Source organism: Oncorhynchus gorbuscha, linkage group LG08 (assembly GCF_021184085.1).
Source record: "Oncorhynchus gorbuscha isolate QuinsamMale2020 ecotype Even-year linkage group LG08, OgorEven_v1.0, whole genome shotgun sequence".
Taxonomy (NCBI): Eukaryota; Metazoa; Chordata; class Actinopteri; order Salmoniformes; family Salmonidae; genus Oncorhynchus; species Oncorhynchus gorbuscha.
Genome location: NC_060180.1, coordinates 43,685,367 through 43,704,525, shown reverse-complemented (window position 1 = coordinate 43,704,525; position 19,159 = coordinate 43,685,367). Strand labels below are relative to the sequence as shown.

The following is a 19,159-nucleotide window of genomic DNA, read 5'->3' as shown; positions in this document are numbered from 1 at the left end:
ATCAAAGAGTCCACATCTGAAGGAACCTCCGGGAGAGAATCTCATCCTTAACCACTGCGTGGAGTCCCTCCAGAAAACGAGCGAGCAGCGCCGGCTCGTTCCACTCACTAGAGGCAGCAAGAGTGCGAAACTCAATAGAATAATCCGTTATGGACCGTTCACCTTGGCATAAGGAAGCCAGGGCCCTAGAAGCCTCCCCACCAAAAACTGAACGGTCAAAAACCCGAATCATCTCCTCTTTAAAGTTCTGGAATTTGTTAGAGCAATCAGCCCTTGCCTCCCAGATAGCTGTGCCCCATTCTCGAGCCCGGCCAGTAAGGAGTGAAATGACGTAAGCAACCCGAGCTCTCTCTCTAGAGTATGTGTTGGGTTGGAGAGAGAACACAATCTCACACTGCGTGAGAAAGGAGCGGCACTCAGTGGGCTGCCCGGAGTAGCAAGGTGGGTTATTAACCCTAGGTTCTGGAGGCTCGGCAGGCCAGGAAGTAACAGGTGGCACGAGACGTAGACTCTGGAACTGTCCAGAGAGGTCGGAAATCTGAGCGGCCAGGTTCTCCACGGCATGGCGAGCAGCAGACAATTCCTGCTCGTGTCTGCCGAGCATGGCTCCTTGGATCTCGACGGCAGTGTAACGAGCGTCTGAAGTCGCTGGGTCCATTCCTTGGTCGGTTCCTTCTGTCATGCAGGTGAAAGAGGACCCAAAAGCGACTTAACAGAAACAGAGTTTATTTAAGTCCAAACAGGGAATAACAGAAATCCTCTAGTCTGTAGAGGGGAATAACTGGAGAAGCGGCCACAGACTGCAGGTCGCTTCGGGTAGGCGCAGGCCGTAGTAGACAGAGACACCTGCTCACACGCAGCATCTGATGAAGGCAAAAAAACACGACAGGACAGGGCGATACACAATCACAGCAAAAACACGACAGGACAGGGCGAAACGCAATCACAGCATGGTGAATACTAAACAAGGAACCGACGGGACAGGAACGGAACACAAAGGAATAAATAGGGACTCTAATCAGGGGAAAGGATCGGGAACAGGTGTGGGAAGACTAAATGATGATTAGGGGAATAGGAACAGCTGGGAGCAGGAACGGAACGATAGAGAGAAGAGAGGGCGAGAGAGTGAGAGGGGGAGGGGGAGAGAGAGGGATAGAAAGAGGGAAAGAACCCAATAAGACCAGCAGAGGGAAACGAACAGAATGGGGAGCACAGGGACAAGACATGATAATAAATGACAAACATGACATTTTCGTCTTGTCTAGGTTTTTTTTGTAATTCTATGGGGTTTTGGTATGTCTAGGTATATGTAGGTCTATGGTGTCCTGAATTGGTTCCCAATCAGAGACAGCTGTTTATCGTTGTCTCTGATTGGGGATCCTATTTAGGTTGCCATTTTCGTTTTGTGGGTTATTGTCTATGTGTAGTTGCATGTCAGCACTCGGTCTATATAGCATAATACTGTGGATATTACTTGGTTACATACAGTAGGCCTATTCCACTAGTGTTGGACCTAATCAGCTTACACTGCCATCCCCTGTCCTCCTAAAATACAAAAGAGAGAATAATAATTTAATAACATTAATACTGTGAATATTACTGGTTAAATACAGTAGGCTCTCAGTACTCTCACAGTACATGTCTGTAGTTGACTCCAGTACAGTAGCGTTGGCTGACTGTCTCCTGTCCTGTCTTTTCTCTCATACTCACTGAGAATGTAAACTAGACTGAGGTTCCCTGGGCTCTGATTGGTGGATTCCACGTCTGGCGGTTTTGAATGCGCAGACATGGGCCAGGAAATGTTCGGACACCAGAAACTCTGAACCCAGACCCAGATCAACACATACTCTTTTCTCCTCCTACTCTGCCATCACGGTACAGGATGAAGGAATTGAGTGATGTCTTAAATGAAAGTGCCACATGTCCCCAGTCCATCTACAAAAATTAGAGGATAGATATACTGCACAGTTGAAGTCGGAAGTTTACATACACCTTGGCCAAATACATTTAAACTCAGTTTTTCACCTTTCCTGATATTTAATCCTTGTAAACATGCCCTGTTTTAGGTCAGTTAGGATCACCACTTTATTTTAAGAATATGAAATATCAGAACAATAGGAGAGAGAATGATTTATTTCAGCTTTAATTTCTTTAATCATATTCCCAGTGGGTCAGAAGTGTACATGCACTCAATTAGCATTTGGTAGCATTGCCTTTAAATTGATTAACTTGGGTCAAACGTTTCAGGTAGCGTTCCACAAGCTTCCCACAATAAGTTTGGGGAATTTTGGCCCATTCCTCCAGACAGAGCTGGTGGAAATGAGTCAGGTTTGTAGGCCTCCTTGCACGCACACACTTTTTTCAGTTCTGCCCACAAATTTTCTACAGGCTTGAGGTCAGATCTTTGTGATGGCCACTCCAATACCTTGACTTTGGAAGCATGCTTGGGGCCACCGTCCATTTGGGAAGACCCATTTGAGAACAAGCTTTATCTTCCTGACTGATGTCTTGAGATGTTGGGGCGGCAGGTAGCCTAGTGGTTAGAGTGTTGGACTGGAAGGTTGCAAGATCGAATCCCCGAGCTGACAAGGTAAAAATCTGTGGTTCTGCCCCTGAACAAGGCAGTTGACCCACTGTTCCTAGGCTGTCATTGAAAGTAAGAATTTGTTCTTGGTCTAATACCAGGCTTTCTACCATGCAATGTGTGTTTAAATCAGGAGGTGACTATAAAATTAACAAAAGGCCTGCGGCCAGTGACAGCAGAATGCACAGACTGTTAAAGTAGGCTATGACCATACTGGTCCTACTACATTCATTTTGCCTCTGTAACATGTGCACCTTGTGTCACTAATAATAGCCAACAGGCTACTTTACTAAGAAATTAGACTAGTCTGTGTTTCCGAGAGGGTGAACATGAGGCATTCTAGACATTTGGCATAGGCTACAAGTCATAAACGCGATGTTATGACCTCAAACCGACAGTCTCGATAAAAGTGCCATCACCTAAACCACATTAACCATAAGGTTAAATCTGTGCAAAGCATAGTTCTGTAATATTGAGCATCAAAGTTGTCACATCCCATTTCTCAGAAATGTTTTGTGAATTCTTCTTTCATAACCCATTAACTCCTCACCTTAAAGGTACTTAAAGTGCACAGTCAAAATCCTGAGACATTTGTAAATTCGTTTTAGGCTGTGCGATCACAGATAGAAACTCATGGCTCTGAAATGTCAATCATGGGTTCAGCTATAAGGTTCTGACACTTTGAATTAGACATTTTCCGTTTTTATGAATGTTGAGCTATTTGAATACATAAATGATAGAATGTCACTATTTTACCAAGATCGAGTAGAACAGAACACATCACATACATTACGAATTATACAACAAACAACGATTTGACAATCATTTACTCTAAGATTTCTGACAGTTCTTGTTTTACTTGAATGTCATGATTGCTGGCTGGACTAGCCTAGACTATACTTGGAAGTTGGCAATGACATGTGTTCTGATTGGTCCGTTTGTATTTGTTCAGGATTGTGATTGGATTGCAGGTAGAAACGTATAGGCCATGTTCAAGTGTGATTATACATATAGAACTTTCTAGTTTCATTTTTTTCTCTTAAAATGTACTTTTTCAAAAATCGAACTTCAGACATATGAAGAACCATCTAAAGGTCAACTATATGTGACAAACTCATTTTTGACAAAACATGTCAGATAGAACCTCACAGTCCCAAGATCTCGTATTTATGTTCAGTTTAGGCCACGACTGATGTTGACGCTGTGACGGGAATTGGGCTGTTTTACTGATGGAAAGATGTTCCATGAAAACTGTACGTCTTCCCAATAACATACTTTTCTGAACTGTAAATGTGTAGCTCTATGTTGGTGTATAATATCGGATTGTGCCTGTAGTCTAACGCAACAGAGATGACGCATTCCCTAAAGTTACACCATGTTACCTAAACAAACCTGCAATTAATTTGTTGACGTAATTCAGAGAGCGAGAGAAAGAGGGGAGTGAGAGTAGAATAAACAGTCTGAGAAAGGTAAATGCCATTTTAATGACTTTAATAAGCAAAATAGGAAACCATTTCTTCCAAAAAACAAGAAAAATAAGACGAAACAGAAACCAGCCTGAATGGAACTACAACAGTTCAAATGTAATATTCTTTATATAAACCGGATTGAAAATTAATACTCATCATGATCATCGCAAAATACACGAAATGAAAAACAAAACGACAATCCCCTGCTGCAGTTTCAATTTGATTTCAACACAGTTGAATCAGTAACAAACCAAGAGATTGTTAAAAGACTTCTCAACAACAGTTGTTAAATGCAAGCACCATGCTTATTCAATATGATCTGACAGTTTGTTCATTTTAATCATTAAAATTACAACTTTAACTATGCATCTGGCCAGCAGAACCAGAGTCACCAAATAATAATAATAATACAATAGACGAAAAGATAATGTCATATAGCATACACAACAGTTTTCATTTTGAGATTTTGCACAACCTGAATCCCTTTTTTTTTACTGACTGGCAGAATATTTTTGGGGAAAACATATAGCATTAATACATTTCAACGTCGTATTCCCGAAACGCATGCGCAATCCAAATACTTGTTAATTGTATCTAAAACCCCTCATTTGGTCAACATGATTAAGCATGTTAATTAAAAAATGGAAAAGTACAACATATGTCTATAGCAGACCTATATGACTGTTAACGCGACGCAGCTGCACCCAATAAAATACTTTAATCGAGTTTCAATTAAAATCTCCGACTACATTTGTTCTTCACATTACATTCACATTAGGGTTAGGCAATAGTTAACAGAACGGGATTTCTGGTTAAGAAAAAAAACTCTTCTGACTACAGCACCACAATGAAATGGAATAACATGTGACAGTAGTTTTCTACTGTAGCCTATATGCTTCCGAGGAGAGAGAATAACAAACAGTTACCGTGCTTAAATGTTGTGCACAAAGCACTCACTCATCTGATATTATAGCGAGGCGTTTGTTTTTACAGTTTCACACAATACATCACATTGTGTCACATGGTTATTATTAGGCTTGCATCTATATTGTCTTTATTATTATAATATAATAATCCATAATCATAGAATGTATTTTAAGGGCGACTGCAAAAACTCAAAATGAAAACTTAAAACAAGCCAGTATCCATAAAGTGCACTTAATATACAGTTTGTTATCTTTAAATGCAACTGCAAAATGGCCATATCTCCGAAACAATACCCAAAGAATGAAACTCAAACATAAACATGAAGAAAAGAAAACTCGAAGAAAGAAAAGTTAAAACCCGCCTCTTCAATCATGGTGTGCAGTTTTGCATTGCGTAATTTTTGCAAGGCTACAGAACACCATGATATTGCACAGGCAACCCTGCTGTACTGTCCCCATTCCATCCATCTAAACAACGCTATGGAGAAGCGCAGATCAACAACATGCTCTTATTAAGTAGTACAAAATATAAATTATTACCGTACATGTCCAGCATGCAGGATTAATATTTTAATGATATTTTTGTTTCAATATATATTCGAAAATAACCAAGCAGGCAACCAATGATATGTCGCATACAATGTCCCCCTTTGCGGGATAAGTAGACAGAATTCAAGATTGCATAATGTGGATTCTTGTTTTACAATTCTCTTTTCTTTTTTTCAGGCCCAGTGTCAAATGTGAGTCTCAACTCTGCGTTGTTTGTTGTGTAGACGTATATGAATATAGTTGCTGTCATTAGTATAGTCAATGTGACGGAGTATTTGATTATTATTGTTTGGTCATCAGCAACAGTTGGTGGTAGGGTAGAGTCAATAGAGCTATAATAACAACTCACATGAAAAACTCTGGAGGTGATGGATTGTCCCTTGTGGACCCAGCCTCCCGGATCCTGTTATTCGCTCCCGTTCCCGTCAGTTTCTCGCACTTTAGTTTGTAGGCGTCCCTCTCGCGCGCCAGCCGATTGATTTCCGCCTTGAGTGCCCCCACCTGGTTTATCAGATGAGTCTTCTCGTTCTCCAGCACGTGTTTCTGTTGCACCCGCTTGAAGCGGCAGGACTGTGCGTAGCCCCTGTTTTTTAGGGTCCGCCTCTTCTGCTTGAGATGGATGACCTCGTCCTTGGTGAACCCCCGCAGGTGCCTGTTCAGCTCTCTCACAGACATAGACACCAGCTGGTCGTCAGAGAATCGGTCCTCTACATTGCCTGAGCCTTGTTGTCCCTGGTGGTCGTGTTGGTGGTGGAGGGCTTGGTGGGAGTCTGGGGAGACGGGGGACGGGCTGTCTGGGACCGGGCTGTGGTGGTGGTGCTGGGTATGTGGGTGGCTGTGCCCCGCCTGGTGTCCAGGCAGTTCATCTGGGTGGAGCGGAATGCCTCTCCCATAGGGATGGTAATGCTGTTGGGGTTGGTCATGGGGGTTGTGGTGGTGAGGCCCTCTGTAGCCATCGAAGCTGCTCTGCTGCAGCTGCTGCTGGACATGCGAGTTCGGGGCGTGGCTATGGGTCGTGGCTCCAATCAGGGCCTCCACTGCGTCCTCCGGGGTCAGACTCAGCGTCTGTGGGTCGATCTGCTTGTGGTACCCACTGTTGGGTATCCAACAGAGCTCCTCCAGATGGTTATTCTGCTCTCTGGGGCTGAAGCTGGGTGAGGAAGGCACCGAGCTGCATGGTGTGCTGATGGGGGTGGAGGACACAGAGCCCTGGGGCTGAAGCCGAGTACACTGGCGAACCCCGGTACGTCCCAGCCCGGTCAGACCTTCCTTCTTCACGTCAAACTTCATTAGGTCAAAGTCGTTGACGTATTCCAGAGCCAGAGGGCTGTTGGGGAGCTCTGGGACCATGCTCAGCTCTGCGCTCATGGTGCTGCCACGACTTTTCTTCAGATTGGCGAAGGTGTTTGCCAGCGTCGCAAAAACACACTTCTTAATAATAAGCGTCGGTTCTCCACTCTCTTGTCTCATGCAGTAGCTTTTCCTCCAATGCTGCAGACTTGTTTGCTGTTGCATGCAACTCCATTCGGAGAGGTAAAACAGTAGAAATCGAAGAAAAAGCGGAAAAAAAACATTCAGACTAGGGCACTGCAAACGACATAGGAATTTACTTAATGTCGCCTACTTCTGCTAACTGGCTCTGATCTGGTCAACAGACGAGAAGTGGAGATATAAATACTGTCGTCTCAGTGCATAGACTAAACCGTCAGTCCTTTCAGCAGAAACCAACTTAAAACAATTAACAAAAAATACAATATAATACCGAGTTGTCGTTGACCCAGGCTCCTGTCCTGGTCAACTTTGTAGATATAAGGTATAGTCCTTGTTTTTCACTAGGAAAATTAAAATAAGAGAAGACTAGTGCGTATGGTTTTTGGTTGGAGAAGTAGCCCTTTAGCTCTGCACTGCAGAGATCTGAGCTCTCCTTCCTGACACACTCACTCTCGAGTATCCAACAGTCTGCGCTGACTGCCAGCACTTTATCCTTATAGCGCGCTGTGACGTCACGCTTAAAGGCAGGCACCCTTGCCTGCCTGTCTCCAATGGGAGCGGCTTATTCTCCGGATTAGAATAATTGAGAGGATGGAGAGAGGTAGGAGGAGAACGGAAGAGAGGAGGGGGAGCGCTGTCAATTCAATTCAAGGGCTTTATTGGCATTGGAAACGTATGTTAACGTTGCCAATGCAAGTGATGTAGATAATAAATCAAGGGAAATAAACAATCAAAATTAACAGTAAACATTACACTCATAGTAGTTCCAAAATAATAAAGTCAATTAAAATGTCATATGTCTATATACAGTTTGTATGTGCAAATAGTTAAGGTACAAAAGGGAAATACGAAACATAAATATGGGTTGTATTTACAATGGTGTTTGTTCTTCACTGGTTGCCCTTTTCTTGTGGCAACAGGTCACAAATCTTGGTGCTGTGATGCACACTTGTGGTATTTCACCCAAATGTATGCACACATGACTGTAAGTCGCTTTGGATAAAAGCGTCTGCTAAATGGCATATATTATTATTATTATTATTAGATATGAGAGTTAATCAAAGATGTGTTTGTTTTCAAATTCTTTGTGGATTTGTGTAATCTGAGGGAAATATGTCTCTAATATGGTCATACCTTTGGCAAGAGGTTAGGAAGTGCAGCTCAGTTTACAACTCATTTTGTGGGCAGTGTGCACATAACCTGTCTTCTCTTCAGAGCCAGATCTGCCTACGGCAGCCTTTCTCAATCGCATGGCTATCCTCACTGAGTCTGTACATAGTCAAAGCTTTCCTTAAATTTAGGTCAGTCACAGTGGTCAGGTATTCTGCCACTGTGTACTCTCTGTTTAGGGCTCTCTCTGACAGCTACAGACAGTCAAATCAGCTGACTGACTCCCCCAAACAAACACGGGAGGAGTGGTGAGTGAGAAAGAAGAGCTGAATGCTTTCACATAGGGGAACCACTGGCATTGAATCGTTTAACAGCCTGCGTTTAATGCATAATTCCCCCTCTTCCACAGAAATGATCTCCCAGTTTACACGGAGTGAACAGAGAGTACCAAGTTATCCACACACAGTGTCTTCAGAAAGTTTTCCGACCCCTTGACTTCTTGCACATTTTGTTAGGTTACAGACTTATTCTAAAATTGATTGAAATATAATTTTTATTCCTCGTCAATCTACACACAATACCCGATATTGACAAAGCAAAAACAGGATTTTAGAAAATTTTACTAATTTATTAAACATAAAACCTAAATATCACATGTACATAGAGTACCAGTCAAAACTTTGGACACACCTACTCATTCAGTAGTTTCTCTTTATATGTCATATTTTCTACATTGTAGAATAATAATGAAGATGTCAAAGCTATGAAATAACACATGTGGAATCATGTAGTAACCAAAAAAGTGTTAAACAAATCCAAATATATTTCACATTTGATATACTTCAAAGTAACCACCCTTTGCCTTGATGACAGCTATGCACACTCTTGGCATTCTCTCAACCAGCTTCATGGGACAGTCACCTGGAATGCATTTCAATTAACAGGTGTGCCTTGTTAAAAGCTAATTTCTGGAATTTCTTTCCTTCTTAATGTGTTTGAGCCAAACAGTTGTGTTGTGACAAGGTAGGGTTGGTATACAAAAGACAGCCCTAATTGCTAAAAGACCAAGTCTATATTATGGCAAGAACAGCTCAAATAAGCAAAGAGACATGATGGTCAGTCCATATGGAAAAATTCAAGAAATTTGAACATTTATTCAAGTGTAGTCGCAAAAACCATCAAGCGCTATGATGAAACTGGCTTTCATGAGGAGCGCCACAGGAAAGGAAGACCCAGAGTTACCTTTGCTGCAGAGGATAAGTTCATTAAAGTTACCAGCCTCAGAAATTGCAGCCCAAATAAATCCTTCACATAGTTAAAGTTATAGACACATCGCTACATAACTGTTCAGAGGTGAATGAGTGAATCAGGCCTTCATGATCGAATTGCTGAAACAACAAAAAAAACACTACTAAAGGACATCAATAAGAACAATAATAATAATATATTACCTCCATAATCACCCGACCTCAACCCGATTGAGATGGTTTGGAATGAGTTGGACTGCAGAGTGAAGGAAAAGCAGCCAACAAGTGCTCAGCATATGTGGGAACTCCACCAAGACTGTTGGTAAAGCAATCCTTGTGAAGCTGGTTGAGAGAATGCCAAGAGTGTGCAAAGCTCTCATTTGTTTAACCCTTTTTTGGTTACTACATGATTCCATATGAGTTATTTCATAGTTTTGATGTCTTTACTATTATTCTACAATGTAGAAAACAGTACAAATAAAGAAAAACACTTGAATGAATATGTGTTCAAACATTTTACTGGTACTGTAAGTATTCAGACCCTTTACTCGGTACTTTGTTGAAAAACCTTTGGCAGTGATTACAATCTTGAGTCTTCTTGGGTATGACGCTTCAAGCTTGGCACACCTGTATTTGGGGAGTTTCTCCCATTCTTCTCTGCAGATCCTATCAAGCTCTGTCGGGTTGGATGGGGAGCGTCACTGCACAGTTATTTTGATGGATCTTCAGAGAGTTCTATCGAGTTCAAGTCCGGGCTCTGGCTGGGCAACTCAAGGACATTCAGAGACTTGTCATGAAGCCACTCCTGCGTTGTCTTGGCTATGTGCTTAGGGTCGTTGTCCTGTTGGAAGGTGAACCCTTGCCCCAGTCTGAGGTCCTGAGTGCTCCGTTCTCTTTCCCTCAATCCTGACTAGTCTCCCAGTCCCTGCCGCTGAAAAACATCCCCACAGAATGATACTGCCACCACCATGGTTCACTGTAGGCATGGTGCCAGATTTCCTCTAGAAGGGACACATGGCATTCAGGCCAAATAGTTAAATCTTGGTTTCATCAGACCAGATAATCGTGTTTCTTGTGTTCTGAGAGTCTTTAGGTGCTTTTTTGGCAAACTCCAAGTGGGCTGTCATGTGCCTTTTACTGAGGAGTGGCTTTGTCTGGCCACTCTACCAAAAAGGCCCGATTGGTGGAGTGCTGCAGAGATGGTTGTCCTTCTGGAAGGTTCTCCCATTTCCACAGAGGAACTCTAGAGCTCTGTCAGACTGACCATCGGGTTCTTGATCACCTCCCTGACCAAGGCGTTTCTCTCCCGATTGCTCAGTTTGGCCGACGGCCAGCTATAGGAAGCGTCTTGGTGGTTCCAAACTATTTCCATTGAAGGAGGCCACTGTGTGTGGACCTTCAATGCTGCAGATATTATTTGGTACCCTTCCCCAGATCTGTCATGTTTTGTCTTAGATTGTCTTGTCATTTTGCTTTTCCCCCTGCTGGTCTTTTTAGGTTCGTTCCCCTTTTTCTCTCTCCCTTCCTCTCTCTCTCTTCTCTCTATCGTTCCGTTCCTGCTCCCAGCTGTTCCTATTCCCCTAATCAATCATTTAGTCTTCCCACACCTGTTCCCGATCCTTTTCCCTGATTAGAGTCCCTATTTCTCTCCTTGTTTTCCGTTCCTGCCCTGTCGGATCCTTGTCTATTGTTCACCGTGCTGTGTCTGTGTATCGCCCTGTCGTGTCGTGTTTCCCCTCAGATGCTGCGTGGAGAGCAGGTGTCTGAGTCTGCTAGGTTCAAGTGCCTTCCCGAGGCAACCTGCAGTTCTTGATCGAGTCTCCAGTCTGTTCTCGTCATTACGAATGGAATTATGTCTTATGTTTGTAGTATTACTTTACTGGATTAAAGACTCTGTTTTCGCCAAGTCGCTTTTGGGTCCTCATTCACCTGCATGACAGAAGGATCCGACCAAAGAATGGACCCAGCGACTACAGACGTTCGTAACACTGCCGTCGAGATCCAAGGAGCCATGCTCGGCAGACACGAGCAGGAATTGTCTGCTGCTCGCCATGCCGTGGAGAACCTGTCCGCTCAGGTTTCCGACCTCTCTGGACAGTTCCAGAGTCTTCGTCTCGTGCCACCTGTTACTTCCTGGCCTGCCGAGCCTCCGGAACCTAGGGTTAATAACCCACCTTGCTACTCCGGGCAGCCCACGGAGTGCCGCTCCTTTCTCACCCAGTGTGATATTGTGTTCTCTCTCCAACCCAACACATACTCTAGCGAGAGAGCTCGGGTTGCTTACGTCATTTCACTCCTTACTGGCCGGGCTCGAGAGTGGGGCACAGCTATCTGGGAGGCAAGGGCTGATTGTTCAAACAATTACCAGAACTTTAAAGAGGAGATGATTCGGGTTTTTGACCGTTCAGTTTTTGGTAGGGAGGCTTCTAGGGCCCTGGCTTCCCTATGCCAAGGTGATCGATCCATAACGGATTACTCTATAGAGTTTCACACTCTTGCTGCCTCTAGTGACTGGAACGAGCCGGCGCTGCTCGCTCGTTTTCTGGAGGGACTCACGCAGTGGTCAAGGATGAGATTCTCTCTCGGGAGGTTCCCTCCAGTGTGGACTCTTTGATTGCTCTCGCCATCCGCATAGAACGACGGGTAGATCTTCGTCACCAAGCTCGTGGAAGAGAGCTCGCGTCAACGGTGTTTCCCTGCTCCGCATCGCAACCATCTCCCTCCTCTGGCTCAGAGACTGAGCCCATGCAGCTGGGAGGTATTCGCATCTCGACTAAGGAGAGGGAACGGAGGATCACCAACCGCCTGTGCCTCTATTGCGGATTTGATGGACATTTTGTCAATTCATGTCCAGTAAAGGCCAGAGCTCATCAGTAAGCGGAGGGCTACTGGTGAGCGCTACTACTCAGGTCTCTTCATCTAGATCCTGTACTACTATGTCGGTCCATCTACGCTGGACCGGTTCGGGTGCTACATGCAGTGCCTTGATTGACTCGGGGGCTGAGGGTTGTTTCATGGACGAAGCATGGGCTCGGAAACATGACATTCCTTTCAGACAGTTAGACAAGCCTACGCCCATGTTTGCCTTAGATGGTAGTCATCTTCCCAGTATCAGATTTGAGACACTACCTTTAACTCTCACAGTATCTGGTAACCACAGTGAGACTATTTCTTTTTTGATTTTTCGTTCACCTTTTACACCTGTTGTTTTGGGTCATCCCTGGCTAGTATGTCATAATCCTTCTATTAATTGGTCTAGTAATTCTATCCTATCCTGGAACGTTTCTTGTCATGTGAAGTGTTTAATGTCTGCCATCCCTCCCATTTCTTCTGTCCCCACTTCTCAGGAGGAACCTGGCGATTTGACAGGAGTGCCGGAGGAATATCATGATCTGTGCACGGTCTTCAGTCGGTCCCGAGCCAACTCCCTTCCTCCTCACCGGTCGTATGATTGTAGTATTGATCTCCTTCCGGGGACCACTCCCCTCGGGGTAGACTATACTCTCTGTCGGCTCCCGAACGTAAGGCTCTCGAGGATTATTTATCTGTGTCTCTTGACGCCGGTACCATAGTGCCTTCTTCCTCTCCGGCCGGGCGGGGTTCTTTTTGTTAAGAAAAGGACGGTACTCTGCGCCCCTGCGTGGATTATCGAGGGCTGAATGACATAACGGTTAAGAATCGTTATCCGCTTCCCCTTATGTCATCAGCCTTCGAGATTCTGCAGGGAGCCAGGTGCTTTACTAAGTTGGACCTTCGTAACGCTTACCATCTCGTGCGCATCAGAGAGGGGGACGAGTGGAAAACGGCGTTTAACACTCCGTTAGGGCATTTTGAGTACCGGGTTCTGCCGTTTGGTCTCGCCAATGCGCCAGCTGTTTTTCAGGCATTAGTTAATGATGTTCTGAGAGACATGCTGAACATCTTTGTTTTTGTCTATCTTGACGATATCCTGATTTTTTCACCGTCACTCGAGATTCATGTTCAGCACGTTCGACGTGTTCTACAGCGCCTTTTAGAGAATTGTCTCTACGTGAAGGCTGAGAAGTGCTCTTTTCATGTCTCCTCCGTTACTTTTCTCGGTTCCGTTATTTCCGCTGAAGGCATTCAGATGGATTCCGCTAAGGTCCAAGCTGTCAGTGATTGGCCCGTTCCAAGGTCACGTGTCGAGTTGCAGCGCTTTTTAGGTTTCGCTAATTTCTATCGGCGTTTCATTCGTAATTTCGGTCAAGTTGCTGCCCCTCTCACAGCTCTTACTTCTGTCAAGACGTGTTTTAAGTGGTCCGGTTCCGCCCAGGGAGCTTTTGATCTTCTAAAAGAACGTTTTACGTCCGCTCCTATCCTCGTTACTCCTGACGTCACTAGACAATTCATTGTCGAGGTTGACGCTTCAGAGGTAGGCGTGGGAGCCATTCTATCCCAGCGCTTCCAGTCTGACGATAAGGTTCATCCTTGCGCTTATTTTTCTCATCGCCTGTCGCCATCTGAACGCAACTATGATGTGGGTAACCAAACTGCTCGCCATCCGCTTAGCCCTAGGCGAATGGCGACAGTGGTTGGAGGGGGCGACCGTTCCTTTTGTCGTTTGGACAGACCATAAGAACCTTGAGTACATCCGTTCTGCCAAACGACTTAATGCCCGTCAAGCTCGTTGGGCGTTGTTTTTCGCTCGTTTCGAGTTTGTGATTTCTTACCGTCCGGGTAGCAAAAACACCAAGCCTGATGCCTTATCCCGTCTGTTTAGTTCTTCTGTGGCTTCTACTGATCCCGAGGGATTCTTCCTTATGGGCGTGTTGTCGGGTTGACAGTCTGGGGAATTGAAAGACAGGTTAAGCAAGCACTCACGCACACTGCGTCGCGCGCGCTTGTCCTAGTAACCTCCTTTTCGTTCCTGTTTCCACTCGTCTGGCTGTTCTTCAGTGGGCTCACTCTGCCAAGTTAGCTGGTCATCCCGGTGTTCGAGGCACTCTTGCGTCTATTCGCCAGCGCTTTTGGTGGCCGACTCAGGAGCGTGACACGCGCCGTTTCGTGGCTGCTTGTTCGGACTGCGCGCAGACTAAGTCGGGTAACTCTCCTCCTGCCGGTCGTCTCAGACCGCTCCCCATTCCTTCTCGACCATGGTCTCACATCGCCCTAGACTTCATTACCGGTCTGCCTTTGTCTGCGGGGAAGACTGTGATTCTTACGGTTGTCGATAGGTTCTCTAAGGCGGCACATTTCATTCCCTCGCTAAACTTCCTTCCGCTAAGGAGACGGCACAAATCATCATCGAGAATGTGTTCAGAATTCATGGCCTCCCGTTAGACGCCGTTTCAGACAGAGGCCCGCAATTCACGTCACAGTTTTGGAGGGAGTTCTGTCGTTTGATTGGTGCGTCCGTCAGTCTCTCTTCCGGGTTTCATCCCCAGTCTAACGGTCAAGCAGAGAGGGCCAATCAGACGATTGGTCGCATACTACGCAGCCTTTCTTTCAGAAACCCTGCGTCTTGGGCAGAACAGCTCCCCTGGGCAGAATACGCTCACAACTCGCTTCCTTCGTCTGCTACCGGGTTATCTCCGTTTCAGAGTAGTCTGGGTTACCAGCCTCCTCTGTTCTCTTCCCAGCTTGCCGAGTCCAGCGTTCCCTCCGCTCAAGCGTTTGTCCAACGTTGTGAGCGCACCTGGAGGAGGGTGAGGTCTGCACTTTGCCGTTACAGGGCACAGACTGTGAGAGCCGCCAATAAACGCAGGATTAAGAGTCCTAGGTATTGTTGCGGCCAGAGAGTGTGGCTTTCCACTCGCAACCTTCCTCTTACGACAGCGTAAGTTGACTCCGCGGTTCATTGGTCCGTTCCGTGTCTCCCAGGTCGTCAATCCTGTCGCTGTGCGACTGCTTCTTCCGCGACATCTTCGTCGCGTCCATCCTGTCTTCCATGTCTCCTGTGTCAAGCCCTTTCTTCGCACCCCGTTCGTCTTCCCTCCCCCCCCTCCCGTCCTTGTCGAGAGCGCACCTATTTACAAGGTACGTAGGATCATGGACATGCGTTCTCGGGACGGGGTCACCAATACTTAGTGGATTGGGAGGGTTACGGTCCTGAGGAGAGGAGTTGGGTTCCGTCTCGGGACGTGCTGGACCGTTCGCTATTGATGATTTCCTCCGTTGCCGCCAGGATTCCTCTCGAGTGCGCCAGGAGGCGCTCGGTGAGTGGGGGGGTACTGTCATGTTTTGTCTTAGATTGTCTTGTCATTTTGCTTTTCCCCCTGCTGGTCTTTTTAGGTTCGTTCCCCTTTTTCTCTCTCCCTTCCTCTCTCTCTTCTCTCTATCGTTCCGTTCCTGCTCCCAGCTGTTCCTATTCCCCTAATCAATCATTTAGTCTTCCCACACCTGTTCCCGATCCTTTTCCCTGATTAGAGTCCCTATTTCTCTCCTTGTTTTCCGTTCCTGCCCTGTCGGATCCTTGTCTATTGTTCACCGTGCTGTGTCTGTGTATCGCCCTGTCGTGTCGTGTTTCCCTCAGATGCTGCGTGGAGAGCAGGTGTCTGAGTCTGCTAGGTTCAAGTGCCTTCCCGAGGCAACCTGCAGTTCTTGATCGAGTCTCCAGTCTGTTCTCGTCATTACGAATGGAATTATGTCTTATGTTTGTAGTATTACTTTACTGGATTAAAGACTCTGTTTTCGCCAAGTCGCTTTTGGGTCCTCATTCACCTGCATGACAAGATCAGTGCTTCGACACAGATGATGTTGATGTTTTCTTTTAAACTGCTGCTACTCAGTGTTTATTATCCATGCATAGTCACTTTAACCCACATATGTCAGAGTCAAGGCCCGCGGGCCACATCCGGCCCGCGAGAAGGTTTTTTACGGCCCCTGGGATGATCTTGATTTGTTATTAGAACCGGCCCGCAGACCGCAGCAAGCCGGCAGCCCGCAGATCTTTTACACGCACCAATACTACATTTCCCACAATGCAACGGTGACGCACCGAGCAGTAGGCTGCTTCATTTCAATATTTATTGGCACAGCAGTTGTCAGCATCACAGTAAAATTAACTTTCAGATACCCATCAAAAATGGCAAAACGGAAGGTGGACACTGAGAACCGGGGTTTCAAACAAGGTGGGAGTCGGAGTATTTGTTCACGGAGGTAGCTGGAAAACCTGTGTGTCTTCTGTGTGGAGAAAGTGTGGCGGTACTGAAAGAGTATAATCTGAGACGACATTATGAAACGAAACACGCGGACAAAAACAAGAATATGGACATGGAACAAAGGCTACAAAAGGCAGAGGAATTAAAACGAGGCCTCAAATCTCGACAGGCTCTGTTCAAAAAAGCCAAATCACAAGGCCAGGCTGCTGTCAAGGCCAGTTTTATTTTGGCAGAAGAGATCGCTAAATCAGCCCGGCCATTTACGGAGGGGGATTTCATCAAAAACTGCATGATTAAAGTTTGTGACGGTTTGCCCAGAAAAAGGCAACTCTTTTTAAATGTGAGTCTGAGCAGAAACACCATTGCCGAGAGAGTAGACCAGTTGTCCATCAATCTAAAAGAGCAGCTTGTGAAAAAGGGAAAAGATTTCATTGCATATTCCTTGGCTGTGGATGAGAGCACCGACATTTCTGACATTGCCCAGTTGTCAATTTTCATCCGCGGAGTGGACTCCAGCCTAAGCGTGACAGAGGAGTTTTTGGCTTTACGTCCTATGCATGGCACAACTACGGGCATGATTTGTATGAAGAGGTGTCAAGATGTGTAAATGAGATGGAGCTACCTTGGGAAAAACTCGTGGGTTTGACAACCGACGGAGCACCTGCGATGTGTGGACACAGGAGCGGACTGGGGGCGAAGATACGGGAAAAGATGCAAGAGGAAAACGCGACAGGTGAGCTGACAGCTTATCATTGTATCATACACCAGGAAGCGTTGTGCGGTAAAGCCTTGAAAATGGAGCATGTAATGAGCATCATCACGCGCACAGTTAACTTTATCAGAGCCAAAGGTTTGAATCACCGCCAGTTCAAGGCATTTCTGACGGAGTTAGAAACGGAGCATGGTGATTTGCTTTATCACACAGAGGTGCGATGGCTAAGCCAGGGAAAGGTGCTTCAAAGATGTTTCGAGCTTCGTGAGGAGATTTGTCTGTTCTTGGACAGCAAAGGGAAAGACACAACACAACTCCGAGACGAAATGTTTCTGTGTGGGGTCGGGATCGTGTCATCTCTGATATGTACAGTACAGTGAAGGCATTTAAAACCAAACTGACTCTGTGGGAGACGCAGATGCGGAAAGAAAATTTGAGCCACTTTCCCAGCTGCCAGACCATGAAAGAGAAGCTCTCTACCAGTGTGTTCCCGAGCGCACAGTTGGCTGATAAAATAGGTATGCTTGCCGCTGACTTTCGACGCCGATTTGCTGACTTTGAAGCACAAAAAAGCAGGTTGGAACTGCTCGGTAACCCATTTGCTGTTGACGTGGAAAGCTCACCACCAAACCTCCAAATGGAGTTGATTGACCTCCAATGCAATGATGCACTGAGGGCAAAATATGCGGCAGTGGGTGCTGCGGAGTTCGCCCGTTTCCTCCCGACACAATGCCCCAGCTGCGCATCCAGGCTGCTCAAACGTTGTCTATGTTTGGCAGCACATACCTGTGTGAACAACTGTTTTCTTTGATGAACTTGAACAAAACATCACACAGAAGTCGACTTACTGCTGAACACCTCCACTCAATTCTGAGGATTTCCTCAGCTCAGAGCCTTACCCCGAACATTGATGAACTTGTGGAAAAGATGGGACACCACCAAGTATCACCCTCAACCTCAAACAAGTGAACATTACTGTGCAATCACATATTTAGAGTTTTTACTCAGTTCAAGTTTAAAAGTTAAAGTTTAATATTTGTTTTCACTGCATGTTACTTCTCCTTAAACAAAGTGTTGTTTTTGATTAATAGATTTTTGCACTTTATTTTATTGTATTTCAATCCAATTATATTTTAAAAATATTTCAGTTGAGTGGATGATAGAAAATTGCTATTATTGTTTTTTTCTTTGAAGTAAATTTAGCCCACTTTTGCTAAAATAGAAAATATAGGCTACTGATGGTGCCTTGAATACCGGTTTCTTTCATTTAATGTTCATGTTATGGGGATTTTTATATAAAGGAAATTTGTCTTTTGTGTCTGTTGAAAATTAAAGATTACTGACAGAGCCATAAGAAAATATTGCTTTATTTATCTGATCATATTGGAATATATTTGTTAGGTTTTCAGTAGGTTCAATTAGGTTCACTAGACTATATGCGTCATTTAAAAAATTTTCAATGAACATTCGAACAGTCCGGCCCTCGGCTTGTAGCTAAATTTTTTATTTGGCCCTCCGTCCATTTGACTTTGACACCCCTGCTTTAACCCCACCTACATATACAAATGACCTCGACTTACCTGTACTCCCCACATTCACTCGGGACCTGAACCCCCTGTATATAGCCTCATTATATAACCTCTCTGATCAGGCCCTACACCCAAACAAGGGCACTGCGTTCATCCACCTCTGGCCTGCTCGCCTCCCTACCACTGAGGAAGTACAGCTCCCGCTCAGCCCAGTCAAAACTGTTCGCTGCCCTGGCCCCCCAATGGTGGAACAAACTCCCTCACGACGCCAGGACAGCGGAGTCAATCACCACCTTCCGGAGACACCTGAAACCCCACCTCTTTAAGGAATACCTAGGATAGGTTAAGTAATCCCTCTCACCCCACCCCCCCTAAGTTTTAGATGCACTATTGTTAAGTGACTGTCCCACTGGATGTCATA

The 19,159-nt window shown here is 45.4% G+C and overlaps 1 protein-coding gene across 1 annotated transcript; it reads right to left on the bottom strand.

Annotated features, from left to right (window-relative positions):
* Positions 1–4,058: 4,058 nt before the first annotated feature.
* On the bottom strand, positions 4,059–7,472 carry LOC124040874 (transcription factor MafB-like). The gene has a single exon (XM_046357983.1). It carries the CDS (start codon positions 7,041–7,043, stop codon positions 5,874–5,876), a length of 1,170 nt encoding a protein of 389 aa, XP_046213939.1. The 5' UTR covers positions 7,044–7,472; the 3' UTR covers positions 4,059–5,873.
* Positions 7,473–19,159: the final 11,687 nt, after the last annotated feature.